Here is a 15,380-nt window from a genome sequence, read left to right as displayed (position 1 = left end):
GAAAATTGGTGATCATGTTGTCAGATTAAATACAGATCACAGCAACTAAAACCAATCTGTGTACTTTCTTCACTACGCCTTATTCTAACACCTTGAGTCACATCAGGTTTGTGTTATTCCACTGAAATGTCACAGAAATAAGAATGACTCGCCATACTGACCATTCCCTCCCGCCTGTAAGTGAAATCTAATCCTTTATAGAAGATAAAAAAAGGATCATCATCTTTTTGTGTAAAGGAAGAATGGAGCAAGAACAGAATGTATCGAGCGGCACTGAGAGCAGCGGAGGGGCCGAGTTTCCTTTGAGGCTATAATCTAGAGGAAAAAGCAGATAAGCACACACATTGATACACCACCAGATAACCCCGTGACCCGAGATCGCACCATTCTGACGTCATCTCAACGTGTTCAAGGGACCAGGTTGTTGAAAAGTTTGATGAACTGACCGAAATAATAACCAATGACTTTAATGTGGTTTCAAAGGATTTAATCACAACTTTATGACAGAATTAAATTTAACCATAATCATTTAATTATAAATGTATAAAAAAAGCAAGTTTGCTTTATACAATCACATTTGTATAGCTGCGGTGAACACGGTTATGTACACTCACACAGGTACAAGAAACGGCAAACAGATACCATAGCAACACAGGGAGGAAGGGAACGTGTGCTTTGATTTCATCCCCATCACCCTTAGGAAGTATGGGAGGATATTGGAATCTTTCATCCTGTTTGGAAATGGAAGGAAACAACCTTGGCAAAAATAAATTTCATCCCATTTATTGCAAGATATTTCAAAATCAACACCTACGCACGTCCTCACTTCATCCAATCATGCTTCCCATCACTTCCCCTCCCATCTCCAGTCCGCACACACTCAGGAGAGGAGGGACTACACTGATTCAAAAATGAAGCAATGAATGAATGAATGTGTCCGTCTCCTAATGTAATGCAAATACCATTTTAGTCATGAACTCCGTCCTTTTGTTTAAATGCCACCGTAGAGTACTCCACCATCGGGTCGTCTCCCGCTGTTGCTCTCTGTGTACCCACGCTACCGCACCGAGGTTTGAACTCCAGTGTCGTGTAGACTACACCACTCTCTTCCTGTACGGGGAGGAAGGGGTAGAGTGGTGTAACTCAGTAAACTCACTCATGTTACAGACTCAAGTGTAGTTTTAAGTTACTGGCATTTGAGTATTTCCAGTTTACATTCAACATAAGATAAACATGGTGGTTTCTAGGAACAGATCTTGTATTTTCAAAGTGTCCAATTATTAACAATGATTCTACCAAACAAACTTGTTTTCCCGAAGCCTTAAGATTTAAATTTAATCCTCCAAAAAAAACACAAAATAGAAGATGCTTATTTAGTTTTGAATTGAGGGCTTCTATTTACTTGTACTACTTCTTCAACTTGCCAGCAAGACAAATCTCAACAAGTGAGGATGAGTCAATTTGATTTCTATTTTAAGTACTTACAGGAACTTCCTGTTTCAGGGACTGACTTGCCGTTTCTCCACTGCCTACTGGGGTTTCGCCTATGGACAAATTAAAAACACCTGGTTGTTTGTTTTTAGCCAATATGGGCTTTATGCTAAATCAAATGAAGACACATTGTTGCACACTCAAAATACCTACGTGATGGTAGATATATACTTACTTGACTGTTTCCTTTTGGCTTTGACGCTGTAACTGACAACAGCAATCAAGAACATGACGAAAACCACAATAGGGATGGACACTATGACAGCGAGTGGCAGGCTGAAGGTCTGGGGAATTCTGGGAAAGGGAAAACAAACTGCTTTTAGATGTGTTACTTCAGTCAGAGAGCGGCAACAGAAAAGTGAGTTAGGTGAATCCAAACCTGGGCTCGTTGGCCACCACAGGCCTGGTAGAGCCTGTGGTGGGCAGCATGGTGGAAGTTTCAGAGGTGTCGGGGGCTTTGATTGTTGTTGTGGGTAGAGGCCTGGGTCTGCCGTGATGTATTTGTTCTAAAATATACAGGAACATTAAGCAACATCTAGACACATCGCTAGAATCACACAGAATACAATGTACACAAACATTTCAAACTGAAAAGCAATAAGACGCCATCGCTTAATGGTAACAGGCAGATTAACTTCTGCTATCCTTTGTGTACATTGCATACCAGTTGTCTACGCCGAAACCTGTCCTGATCGTCCTGTTCATCAAACAAAACATTATCTCCTATTTATAACGTGACATTAAGGGAAATTGCAGCATTACTTACCAGATACTTTAACAAAGTAGTCAGTGTATATATGTGCAGGTACATCCTCCACTACACATCTATAAGGGCCTCCATCCCATAGCAGTACGTTTCTTATGCAAAATTGAATCCAGCCATCTCCATGCATCTTAGTAAGTCTTCCTGTCAGAGAAGAGTGGGTAAAGCCTTTACTGTCCATCAGCTTAGAACAGACACCCATATAAAATCTACAACAGGACTTTGAAAAATAGTTGAAGTCAGATGGGAAGATAAAGGTCAGCAAAATCTGTTCAGTGGCTTCAATCTCCTGCTGTCCTTTTAAACAAGGGAAATCTGAAAAACAAACGTTCCTGATCAGTGTTATTGCAGGAGCTAAGAAAGAGGAAAAATGTCAAATTTGAGCAAGCATACCTAATAGAAGGAGGAAGACCAGGGAAAGCTTCATCTTCGGTCAAACTATCACTGAGAGTCAGCGCTTTTAGCTTTTGCGGTTTTGCATTTTTAGAGGGTTTGAAGCCCCTCCTCTCTCAGGGAGGAAGAGGAAGTTGTCACATCACCAAATGAAGGCCACAGAAATATGATCAAAATGATAAACACTTTTTTTTAGCTCCCCTAAGAAGTAACTTAATAAAGACTCATTTCTAAATGTTTTTTTGTTGAGACTGTCAGACCAAGTAGGCTAAATTAGATTTGTTGGGCTGGACTGCATTACGTCATACATGCGTTCCAGTTGTTGCTGTAGCTTTCCACAATTGACTGTCTTCTTAACAGTGTAAGATATAAAATATAATCTATTTATTGTAAATATAAGAATTGTATGGTCAACATAAGGTCACATTCACACTCAAGATACTGGCTCCAAATTGTCTGAGCCAAATACACAACACTCAGTAGACTCACCAGAGAAGGACCAAGAAACATACATATGACTAGAAGTGGAGAATAACTACCTGAACTTCGAGACAAAGACGGTTAACACTTCGCCCATCAAGGGCTCTGTCTGTCTCACACACACACAGGCACACACACACACAAAGCTCACATACACACACACTCACTCACTCACTCACTACACATAGACTGCTTTCACTCACACACCACACACACCTCCATCAATTGGTGATGACCTGTCTGAGGTCTCTTCATTTTACAGGTGTGACTACTATAGAAATGCAGATTGTATTGTATAGTTGTTTTGTAACATATTTGCAGACAGCAGCACTCAGGACAGGACACATAGCTCCTCACCCAGCAAGGCACATCCCCAGCAAAAGAATAAGTAATTTTATGACCTCCTGCCCACTCTGTACTGAAGGCAGAGAAGCAGACAATTCTAGGTTCATTTCCGTAGAGGGAGTTCCCGCATGTGCTGTGCGTCCCACGTACAGCCGTGCGTTAAACATTCAAGGTTCTTTCCCGTAGAGGGAGACCCGCATGTGCTGTGCGTCCCACGTACAGCCGTGCGTTAGACAATTCTGGGTTCGTCCGTTAAAGGTTGTCCAGTGTAGTAATGTTGCGTTAACTGCTCATTGCTTTTTAACATAGACAAACGGTATATTTAGATTCTGATATACTTTGTGCTGGGAATTCAACTGTTAATGACTAGTGATATTTCTTTCATTCGGAGACTTTCAAAACGTTTCAATGTTAAATAAATTGACGATTTTTCAACTTTGATTTATCTCGGTTTTACCGTTTGTGTTATGACTTCGGCTTTTCAGAGATACTTGCGTGTCCGCGTTATTTCAACTGGTGGAGACTTTTCGGCTTGCTTTACTCAATAGGGCGAAAAGAGGTTGAGAAAGGGATCTGAGAAATAGAACTCTGGATTAATAAGAATATGTTTTTAAAAAACGTTTTCAAGACAACTGTGGAATTACGTCTCTGAGTTCAAAGGAAAAGAAAACCTTAGAAAACACGCGTCCGTGGCAATGTGAATTTAACCTCTGCGTTAAAGTACAACACAAGGCTTATTGACCACGTTTAGTGGAAGCTATTCAGCTCCTCGCAACCCAAAACTTCACCGGAACTCATTAGGGAATTAGTTACCTGGCCAGTAAGCAATTCTTTAGAGATGGAAGTATTCTCGGTTCGAACAAATAACATCATCCTAAAGTAAGTAAGAGCGTAGAATCAATACTGATAGAATGATCCGAAACCATAACTTCTTATTCGTAACAGACAATTGGCGTATCTATGTACAGAATCAACCGATTTGAGACTAAATTATCACTAGCAAACTAATATTTTATCTTATGGAGTAAGATAAACGAGATCATTTCAATTACAAAACAATAACAATAATTTCAAGTTGCCAAAAATGGAAACATTCTACCGGCCTTTGCCCGTTCCCATTGGCTCTGTCGTTGGACCAAAGGGCGGGACTTCCGGGTTTTACAACAGTGACAGCTGAACATGCTAATGGGCTGTTCACTTTGACATGAACTAACATTGTCTTCTTGTAGTAACAAGACAAGGCAACAACACTGAAAAGAGACAAGACCCCCAATATCAACATCCAAAACCACATCCAATTCACCGACATGTTTCACAATAAATGGAAATGTGAAATGTGTACTCTTAATGGACTGATGTTACATAGTGAGCCATTAGGCTCAACTCTGCTGCTATTGTTTACAAAGCAGAAAGATGCTAGGCTAGCACAGAGTAACAATGAGACTATTTTTTATCAGAAAATGCATTTAATAACAAATTGGCTTAAAATGTATATACGGTGTGAAGTTATTCATTTCCTAGCAAGCATAATAAGCGGGATAATGTTTTGTCAGCGGGCTTATATTAAATTTTGTGTTGTCTTGACCCTGTGTTCTGCCACAAAGGACCATCGAGTCAACAAAAACCAAGCGGTATAACCTTCCTAAAAACTAAAACAGTTTTGTCTTCAATTTATATATTAAAGCTTTTACATTCATCATGTTCAACATCTGCATATTCACCATAACATCCCAAACTCATGGAACTCAATCACATTGACAATGAGGGACACATTATACACAAAGTAATTGTGATTTATTTGGTGTCAGCTTTCAGCTTATTAAACTTTTCCTTTTCCACCAAATCAAAACGTTTCCTTCATCACACAACATAGGACAGCTGCAAAACTTATGTACAAATTAGTTATTCTTTTAACACAATGTTGTGGCATTGTGACAATTAACATATGTTATATCAAGTCTTAACTAAATAATCCCTTTTCATCTCACTCCACTTATAACAAACATTTTCATTTGGAAGCTCAGTTCTGTGTAATTTCCTATAATATGATGTCATTGAACTTACTCGAGTAACATTGCATTGCTAATCATCGCAGCTGAGGCCCACGGACACCAGTCAGTAATGAGAGAGAAACCCAACCGTGCTTAAATTAACGCTGATTCACAGCCCCTATGATTAAATTAGAAGCAATGGGTGCAATGATCTGACTTTACAAAAAGCTGCTGATTTATTTAAACAGTGCAACACCCCAACCACACGATAACGCAGAGGAGTTATTTTAGTTTCTTTTAGTTCACAGCCAGCTAAATGCATAAATAATAGGCGGTCATTCTATTTGTCTGCTCGTTGTGGCTTCCATTGGCCCTGTTGTGCACCGGCTTCTGCGCCACTCCACACAAAAATAAACCGGTCTATTCGTCGGCAATGGTTATGACGTCGTAGCGGATGCCCTGCTGCTGCAGCTGCTCCAGCTGTTCAGGTGTAGCTTCAGCGTACACCGTCTGGCCCTGCGCCATGGCTGCAGCGTCCGCCACTGCTGCAAGAGCAAACAATGATATATTAGACCGGTTTGTTGTCAGAATGCTGTTCAGTTGTCACAATGATGGTGATTTAGAGAGACTGGAAAAGACAACGCAAAAACATTTATCCATACAGTACTTAAGAAAACAAAATAGAAGAGGAGTGGATTGTAGTCAAAGCTAATGACTCAGAATCAGAAAAGTTTGTAAGCAAGCCAACCTGTGACAGCAGAGTGGGCAGCAGCTTCCAGATCTTCAGGATTCACTATCTGCTGTTCTGAGCTGATGGGTAAATACTGAATTTGACCCTCATGAGCCACAGCAATCTGAAAACACGACAAGACAAAAGGCATCAAAAGCAGTGAGTGGCTGGAGATGAAGCTAAGTTCCCAATATGTCTAATGTATAATATTTACTTGAAGCTAAATGCCTCACCTGCTGCTCCTGCAGAACAGTCCCGTCGTGCTCATACTGGATGATGTGCCCATCTGGCATCTGAGTGACAGAAACACAGGTACATCAAATATGCATCACCTTCAAACATCCCATTCCTCAAACAGTTCAACCACACTTACCTGTATGTGGTTGCCATCAGTCAAGACCACATACTCCTGAGGGATCAGGTGCGATACCCCATCCTGTGAGATGATATACTGGACCTGAAACAGGAAAATGGGTTGAAATAAAGAATATAGGAACGTCTCTATGTTAATATCTTATTGCCATAAGGTGGGATGCTCTAAACATCCCTGTACCTCAGTTACCTGGTTGTCCCCTGTCATCAGGTGCTGCACCGTCTGCCCATCTATGGTGGTTATCTGTTGGATATATGTGCCCTCCTCCTGAATAACACATACAGACATCCTTGCATTTAGGTTCCTTGCACAACAACAACAGGTTCATACAAAATGAAACGGATGTATAATCATCCATAATGTCCAGCATGTTGTGTAGGTCAGTACCTGGTCTGATGGTGTCTGCTCCTGGGCTACGATGATGTGCTCCTGTCCCAGAGCCTGCAGCTGCTCTGGGGTGATCACCGTCTGATGGGCCTGCAGGGCTGTGGTACATATAAAACACACACATATTCACATTGTGATGTCTTGCTGAGGCCTTACATCTGTAACTGTAAATTTGGATCGTCTGAAGGTTTTTTGTCGTGTTGGATTATTTACACTGTAGAGTGGTGAGGGCCTCCTCATCACTGTTGACTAAAATGGTCTGCTGGGACGTGGTGAGGCGGTTCTTGTTAGAGTGATCCTGGTTGTGGAGACGCTCCATGTGGAACTTCAGATGGCCGTTGCGGTTAAACCTGAGATAATGAAGAAGAAGAAGCATGAACACAGTATACATGATTCTGTCTGTCCATTACCTCATACATAAATATAATGGCCCTACCTTTGTCCACACAGTTTGCAAGCAAAGGGTTTCTCATTGGTGTGAGTCATCACATGTCGACGCAAGTCCTTCTTGTTCTTGGAGGCAAAGCTGCAGTGTGGACACTTGTGAGGGCGTAAGTACGAATGCAGTTCCATATGGGCCTAAATGAAAGAAATTACAATGAAAACGTGTTGTCATTGTTAATAAAAACCCGCGATCACACTCAGTAACACTCAAAGCTGGGGAGTTGCAAAGAGAGCGAGGGAGTGAGAGAGACGCACCTTGACCGCTGGCCAGGAGTTGGAGGTAAAATCACAGTCAGCACACCTGAAGGTGCGAGGATCCAAGTGCGCCCTCTTGTGATTCTCCATGTCTGAGCGGCCGTTGAAAGATTCCATGCAGATGCGGCAGGAGAACTTCTTGGCACCGAGACTGGGGGAGCTCACCGAAGAGGGAGATGGCACTTCACTGCTCAGCTGAGAGAACAGGAAGGACACACAGTCAGACGGAAGGGCCACTAAAACTCACCTATACACTACTTTTACACTCCTTCAAACTGCACACGTTACCTCCACCTGCTGTAAAACCCCATCAGGCAGTGCTGAGGTGAGGTAGTACTTGTCACTCTTCGGGCTGTCTGATTCACAGACCTCGTCCGCCTGGGAAGGACTGACCTCACCGTTGCTGCAGACAGAACAGATTGATGACAGTTAACTTAATCTTTCGTTTGCCAGCCTAATGGTATAAGGTCCTAGGCAGGAAACTGTGTGTGAGAGTGTGGGTTGTTTACCCGTATTCAGGGCTATGTATCTCCTCAGCAGCTTGTTCTACCACACTGAAGTCCCCCCCTCCCTCATAGGTCTCGATGGCGATCTGTGTGAGCTCTCCTGTTTCCGACGTGGCTGCTTCGTAAGCCTCTTGCAGAACAGTCTCGCCGTTCTCAGACACGTGGAAGGTCAGAACCTTCTGTGGCAGGCCTGGGACAGAGGTCACTGCACTATATGTGCCCTTTTCCAAAGGTTTACCTTCGGATTTCAGCACTGCCACCTGAGGAGCACAACCACAACCACGTCTCACTCACAACATCTTACTTTTTCTGCACATTTCCAGCACCATTCTTTACAATCAAGTCATAAGGAGAAGAATGACAGAATCCATTCAAGTTGCTGCGCTTGACTGCTCATACCTGCAAGGAGTTTCCAACCAATTCCCGGGCATTGCTCATATTCAACAGCAGGTCAAGTGCATTCTGAGCTGACAGATCACTGGATTCAGCTAAGGAGAGCGATGAGACAACGTCACTTCTTGTACTGAACATAATTGATAACACCAAAAAACATAGCAAAAACGTTTTGTCACGTGTCACTGACCTTGTTCATAGATTATGGTTGTGTTTCCCAATGCATCCTGGGATACAGAGGCGTTTTCCATACCCCGCATGGCTTGTAGTGTCACAGGATCGACTTCAACCTAACAGTGGAGTGAAAACTGTTTGAACGCCTCATATGATAGCACAGAGAGAACCCAGGCTTAGAATGGAGAGCAAATAAATTCTGAAGAACACATAATGGCTCTGAAAGACTCACAATTGTGTTCTGCACGCCCTGCGTGTCCTCGTGTTGTTGTTTGAGCTCCTCCACTTGCTGCAGGGTGAAGAAAGGCCTACGGCGTCTCTTGACGGGCTCCTCAGGGTGGGCCACCGCCCACTCTTCAAAGGCCTCAGGGTGGCGACACTGCACGTGTAGACGGAGGTTCTTCCTGTGCTTAGTCGTGAAGTGGCACATTTCGCAGGAGAAAGGCTTCTCTCCTGTTAAAGTGATGGCATCAAATGTATTATTTACACAGAATATCATCACCTGTTCGACTTGATGAAAGCTTTTCTAGTACAATCACCTGTGTGCTTGATGGCCAGATGTGAGACCAAAAACTCCTCTTTGGACGTGGAGTATTTACAGTAATCACACTTGAAGGGCCGGTCGTTGGTGTGAGACAGCTGGTGGTTGAGCAGCAGCTTCTTGTTGTCGCACATGTAGTCGCAGAACTCACACTTGAACCTGAACATCCAGAATAATTGGTGAAGACCGATACCAACAACGAACATTATGACCCATGTTGTTAAAATGCAGCATTTGACAGAAATGAAAGCAAAATAGGAAACATGAAAGCGGTGGATACTCACTTGCTGTCTCCAAGACTTTGGATGTGGGTCAGCAGGTGCATTTTGAATGTGTAGCGCTTCTTGAAGGATTTGCCACACTGTAAACAGAGAAAGACATAGTGACTGACCGACTCCAGGAAAGACCTAATGGGCGATGATTACGATGCTCTTACAGTCTTGCATCGTAATCTTGTGGTCATTTTGAGGCACTCGCATGTACACAAGACATTATACAGAGATTGTTCAATTGTCGATTATACAAGAATAATCAGAGGCAACAAAATCAATAATGTGGTAAATCACAAATTCACGTAATCAAAATCAAATATTTCTTGAACTGTATCATTTTGCCATCTTACCTTGTCACACATGTGTGGCTTCTCTGTGCTGTGGGTCTTCATGTGCTGCGTCAGTCTCTTCTGCATGGGGTAAACTCTGTGGCAGACGGGGCAAGGGAACTCCGAAACCTTGGGCGCCTGCGGTAGAAGCAAAAAGCAAAATTAGAAAGACAGTCAGCTGCGACGCAAAGGGACCGCAAAGCTTCTGCTTTAAAGACACATAAGGTTCAGGTGAAAGATATAACGTGAATGTTGTTGTATCATCAGCAGACTGACAATTAAATAGGGCAGGGCTGGAATTCTTACCGTCTCCGTCTTTCTTTTCCTGTGTGACAAAGAGAAAATCTGTATCAATATCTAACAGTTCACACATTTACTGCAGTATGAATCATTCATGGGCTCTTTGTGGAAATTACTTGGGTTTGTTGTGGACTGTTGAGTGGCGGATGACGTCCTTCCTGTAGACACTGGAGTAATCACACTCCTCACACTTGAATGGCTTGGTGCCTTCATGGTTGAACATGTGCTCCTGTAAAACAGCACATCAAAGCTGTAAAACATTGGAAAATTGGAGGTAACCTGAGTGTTGTGACTCCATTTATAGCAGCAGACCTTCAGCGAGGACCAGCGCTTGCAGCGGTAGTTGCACTGGAGGCACTTGAAGAGCTCTGGATCGTTGCCCTCGTGGGAGTCCACATGGAAACGCAGGTCTTCTTGAGTGAGGAAGCGCGAGCCACAGATCCAGCAGTAGTGAGGCCTCTGCAGCGGTTTGAGGGATTTATAGTAGCGACTGGAAGATAAAGATCAGCAATGAGATTTCAGTCAGAATCATTTGATACTTTCCATGGTGGTGATTTGTTGAATGACTCGATCCTTACTTGCGATTGATATATTTCTTATATTTCTTGCGAAGGAACCGTTTAGAGGGCCGGCCTCGTTTCCTGGAGAAGGTCTCCTCTGGCTGGGTGTTGGATGAAGGGTCTTTGTTCTCAGAGTCTGACTGGCTTATTGCAGCCTCAGCTGGGTCTCCGTTGGTCATGTTTGCAGGATCATTACTCAACCCAGAGGAGCTTGCCTCCTCAGGTGCACCAGCATCCACACCGACTCTGGGCTTCTTAGCAATACTCTCTGCTTCTGTAACAAACAGGGACAAGGAAGCTTCAGGAACAGTGCAAGGATTTTAAGGATGCAAATATATTAAAGGCTCCTGAGCAAAGTTATTTGATTTGCTCGATCAAAACCCACCTTTGTTGCTGTAGCCTTCCTCAAAAAGGCTGTACTTCCTCGGGCGGCCGACCTTACGCCGAGGGCGACGTTGTGACGAGGAGGAAATGATAGGAGGGGGCTTCCTCACAATGGCTGATGGTCTTCCTCTGTTCTCCTCATCTACTGGGTTATAGTCACTATCCTCTGCAGACAAAACATGCTCATCATCAGCTGAGTCAAAATAACAATTTTTACGATTTGCATCAAATTGTATCTGCTTGGGGGTTTAGTAGAAAAATCATAGACCTCACTAACCTTCTGGATCATCAATTGCCCCAGCATCCACAACATCATCATCCTCTTCTTCTTGCTGTAGTTGTTGTTGTTGGGGCTCAACAGCCTTCACCTCCGCTGCCTTCCTTTCCTCTGCTTCCTCTCGTTCAGCCTGACGACGCGCCATCGTCTCACTTTTAGGGGGTCGCCCGCGCTTGCGCTTCTTTGGTGTGTCCCCTGCTCCCCCACACAACAACAGAGAAACTGGTCAGACAACCTACAGCGACCCAATGATGCATCACAGTGATCCATCGTCTATCCTACTACTGTACCTGCAGGTCTGAAGTGTCTGTCTCTCATGTGGTTAATGAGGGTGTCTTTGGAGGCACTCTTGTATGGACACATCTTGCACTTAAATTGCTGTACAATCACTACTTCCATCATCTCCTCCAACTCAGCCAGGTTTGGGGGATGGTTTCCAGAGCCTCCTGGTCCCGAGGACGTCTCTCTGGCCATTCCAGCTTCATCCTGTGGCCCTTGAGAACCCTGGGGCTCCTCTTGGCTTGGTGAGCACCGTGAGGTCAGCTTAGGGTCTGGATTGGCGGTGTAAGTACCACTGCTGCTGATGTAGAGCCCAGGCTGGCTTCCGCTACACTCTGAGGCCTCGGGGAGACCACCATTACCTGCTGTGTCTGCCTGGGGGTGATCTGATGAGGAGCTTTCATCAGCATAAAGTGAGGCCTCGGGACCATTGCTGACTTCCATGTAACAGGAGTGCTGGGGCTGCTGTTGAGAGTGCTGCGGCCCATCTGGATCCTGGTCCTGCTCATCGTCTTCGTCATCGTCTCCCGCCTGGTACTGAGAGCAACCTGGCTGCTCAGAGTCTGCAGCTGCCACACACTCCCCTCCATACTGTCGACTTGTCTGAGAGCGATGGTCTGCACTGCTGTCAATGTAGCTGCGTGAGTGATGCGGCTGCTCTCCGTCATCCATCGCACACTCCAGGTACCCGGCGCTGCACTCCACCACATAGTGGCCCCGGCTGGTAGGGTTTGAGTCTGCCCCGCTGCATTCCACATATCCAGGCAGGTCCTGATCACAGTTACCCCCGCTGTAGTCAGGGAACCCTGACTGGGAGCGTGTCTGGTCAGGCTCCTCTTCAGAACACTCCACATATGAAGATGAGGACTCCCCAGTCTGGTCTGGACCATCCCGGCTGCAGTCCATATACTGAGAGGGGTGGGAGTGTTGGGGCTGGTCAGGCTGGCTGCTGCTGTCTTCTGGGTAGCCTGAGTGTCCAGGTTGATCATCAGGTTGGTCTTGCAGGTCTCTCTGGTCAAGACTGGTAGATGTTGGGCCCTCAGCAAGGGTGTCTATGCTTATACGATCAGACAGGGCTGAAGATGACATCTGGGCTACAGTGGACAGATGCACAGAGATGAGCTACACACAATGAATTATATACCTGTACTTATACTTGTATTAGAAGACTTAGCATTGTCTTATACTTAGTTTAAAATAAATAAAGATTCAATAATTCATCCCAACATTGTTCTGTTAATAAGTGCTGTACGAGTTTGAATGGCACCAGAGTATGCTGTGTATTGTTGCAGTTATACTTACGATCATCTGGCCCTTGTAATATCAGATACCGAGTCGTTTCTGCACCTCCGTCTTCTGCACTGGTAACAGCTATGCAGCCTAAAGGAAGGGAGAGAAAGATCAATGGTCTTCTCCAAAAACTAAGAAGATATTTTTTTACCATGTCAGCCTTGCTTAGTGACTGACACTATGGCATGCAGGAGATCTATGATAATAGACTCCTCTATCCGTCTTTGGTTGTGTACCATTCATGATATCGGGGCCGATGGTGGACTCTATGATCTTGTCTATGGCAGACCCCAGATCTGAGGAGGTAGAAGCAGTGGAGTCGGACACCATCATGGTTCCTTCAGACACAGCGCTGGAGTGGACGAGCACTTGTGCGGACTCAGACACCAGCACAGACTGAGTCACTGTAGAGACACAGGACACACTGGTGGACTGGGCCACAGAGGAGGAGTCTGGGAGGTGAACTGATGAAACTCTGACATCTGTGCTGGAGCTGGTCTCTGGGATGAACACCTTCAAACAGAGGGGGAGGGAAAAACATGTTAACAGATGTTGGTTCTGTGTATATCTCTACAACATCTCTCAGCTACTTCACATTAAAAATGCACACGTTTCAAGGGCCTTGCCTTCTTTTAGGCGACATTTCTATTACATATCTTACCACAAGTCCCTCTGAGCTCTGTCCCACGTGGCAGTCAGAGTCTGGGGCCTGTGCATGTGGAGCAGCAGCATCACTGCTATCAGCAGACATGGCCTCTGATGATTCCATGCCCATCCCGCTTTCAGACGGTGCCTCCATCCCAGAGGGGCCTGCATCGCTGCTGCTCTCCACCTCAAACTCCTCCGAATCCATCACTACACAAGAAATAGACAATTTAAGTGTCAAGTGTGTTTCATCTTAGTAAACAAGTATAGTGTATTATTGCAAATTCACAGTGCTCAAAGTCAACATTATTCACGTTAAGCATTATTTGTGTTCCTTGCTGGTCTAGACTATGTGCCATAGATTGACAGGATGTCTTGAAGACTATCATTACTAAATCATAACCAGATAAACAGAAGAAAGAAAGGGAATTTTAGACACAGTTAAATCAAACTTTGGAGTTTGGTGGCTTGATTTCCATGATAGTTTGACTTTGATTTATTCTTTTATACTGTGGTACACTCAGACTTCTTTGTATCCTGGTGTCATTTGTAGGGATCGTGCTGTGCCTAGAGGGGGCTCTAGGAAAGTATAGACCAAATTAAGTGTACTTAACAAGAGTTTTGAGGAAATGGAGCTTACATTTTAATTTTTTATTTAATAGTTCCCCCCTCCCACAACCTTTACCTAGTTTAACAGAGAATGTGTGTCTCAGAATAAGCCTTCACACACAATATGCAGTCAGAAAAGTAGTCAATATTACATGTCGTAAACCACTAAAACAAACTTCTTGCAATTTTACCGATAATTTCAAGAAAGAGAAAAATGACTACAATGATATTTTTGGCGCTTGAGGGTTATAATAGCGAAAGGGAAAATTAAAATGTGTTATACAACAGCAATGAACAACACCAGGGAAAACTGTTGTTTTTACAGTGGAGTTTAAAATGTCGACACTGCCAGAGTCTGTTTACAGACGTGGAATGTACGAACTGCACCTCCATGTCTGGCTACGTGAGCTCTATGTGGCAATTTTCCCACAAGGTCATAGTATATTATGGTTTAAATGCCACCATTCCGTGTCCGCACATCTCAACTTTCCCCGATGATTCCACTTCCCGGTCGTTAACAAACACAGTGCCAGCATAGAGTTATTTAAAAGCTTTAGCGGCTGGCAAGTTGCGCAGTTCACATGAGGCCAGCTTTGCCTTTTCGGGTTAGCTAACGCTAGCTGCGGCGGCGTTACACGTCGTAGGCAATGAGCTGCAAAATACACGAAAATGTTTAACTCCATTTATTTAAAAGAGTACTATTGGGAGAGTGTGGATTAATAACAATAATTTGGAATCACACTCGGGACACCAACGACGCCGTGTAGGCACACAGACTGTATCATTCTGAAATCAGCGCGTGCTAGGCGCTTTAAACGGGCCTAGCTGCCCTTCACCCTGCCTGCGCCGCGTCGCCATTTTACACCTAGCAGCACCCTTTTCCACTCAGGCATTCTGAAAGCTCTACTGGGGACCTCGAGGGCCTCAGCCGCCGCAGACCGCCCAAAGTCTCTCCCTGAAGAAAATGTAAAAATTCTATAACCGTCTCACGACAACCGCCGCTCTTTTCTCTTACCGTATATCTGCTGGCAGGACGGGATCTCCCGGTGCAGACGCGCTAACCAGCACAAGGATTTGTACGCGATAATTGTGGCTTCATTCTAGTCGGGCGCCATGAGTATCTCCTTGCTTCCTGTTTGTGCGACCGGAACTTATTTATTGTTTTTCTG

General features: G+C 44.4%; 2 protein-coding genes across 6 annotated transcripts; both read right to left on the bottom strand.

The window, feature by feature from the left end:
• Window positions 1-477: 477 nt before the first annotated feature.
• On the bottom strand, window positions 478-4,582 carry LOC143007861 (uncharacterized). Of its 3 annotated transcripts, none has more exons than XM_076159347.1 (6): window positions 4,286-4,582; window positions 2,258-2,398; window positions 1,871-1,997; window positions 1,667-1,785; window positions 1,486-1,544; window positions 478-1,110 (listed from the first exon to the last, which is right to left on the bottom strand). In XM_076159347.1, the coding sequence occupies exons 2-6, from the start codon at window positions 2,382-2,384 to the stop codon at window positions 967-969; spliced, it is 576 nt and encodes a 191-aa protein (XP_076015462.1). In that variant the 5' UTR covers window positions 2,385-2,398; window positions 4,286-4,582; the 3' UTR covers window positions 478-966. The 3 variants fall into 3 exon arrangements, with proteins under 3 accessions (XP_076015462.1, XP_076015461.1, XP_076015463.1); XM_076159346.1 differs by lacking the exon at window positions 4,286-4,582 and adding an exon at window positions 2,648-3,585 and having other exon boundaries at window positions 2,258-2,569; XM_076159348.1 differs by lacking the exon at window positions 2,258-2,398.
• An 878-nt stretch (window positions 4,583-5,460) lies between these two features.
• Window positions 5,461-15,344, bottom strand: LOC143007859 (zinc finger protein 335-like). Of its 3 annotated transcripts, none has more exons than XM_076159342.1 (28): window positions 15,227-15,344; window positions 13,619-13,812; window positions 13,194-13,470; window positions 12,970-13,047; window positions 11,679-12,761; window positions 11,389-11,583; window positions 11,113-11,277; window positions 10,746-11,001; window positions 10,480-10,657; window positions 10,284-10,396; window positions 10,174-10,192; window positions 9,889-10,005; window positions 9,551-9,627; window positions 9,265-9,425; window positions 8,958-9,178; window positions 8,742-8,841; window positions 8,558-8,646; window positions 8,162-8,418; window positions 7,941-8,055; window positions 7,653-7,847; window positions 7,390-7,532; window positions 7,167-7,303; window positions 6,954-7,051; window positions 6,756-6,833; window positions 6,567-6,650; window positions 6,427-6,486; window positions 6,212-6,317; window positions 5,461-6,008 (listed from the first exon to the last, which is right to left on the bottom strand). In XM_076159342.1, exons 2-28 carry the CDS (start codon window positions 13,808-13,810, stop codon window positions 5,884-5,886), a joined length of 4,719 nt encoding a protein of 1,572 aa, XP_076015457.1. In that variant the 5' UTR covers window positions 13,811-13,812; window positions 15,227-15,344; the 3' UTR covers window positions 5,461-5,883. The 3 variants fall into 3 exon arrangements, with proteins under 3 accessions (XP_076015457.1, XP_076015456.1, XP_076015458.1); XM_076159341.1 differs by lacking the exon at window positions 15,227-15,344 and adding an exon at window positions 14,690-15,084; XM_076159343.1 differs by lacking the exon at window positions 15,227-15,344 and having other exon boundaries at window positions 13,619-14,420.
• Between the last annotated feature and the right edge of the window lie 36 nt (window positions 15,345-15,380).

This window comes from Genypterus blacodes, unplaced genomic scaffold, assembly GCF_046128005.1.
Source record: "Genypterus blacodes isolate CSIRO-AG114 ecotype Tasmania unplaced genomic scaffold, CSIRO-AGI_Gbla_v1 ptg000094l_1, whole genome shotgun sequence".
Taxonomy (NCBI): Eukaryota; Metazoa; Chordata; class Actinopteri; order Ophidiiformes; family Ophidiidae; genus Genypterus; species Genypterus blacodes.
Note: the sequence above shows the minus strand (reverse complement) of the source record. Positions and strands in the feature narration are given on the sequence as shown.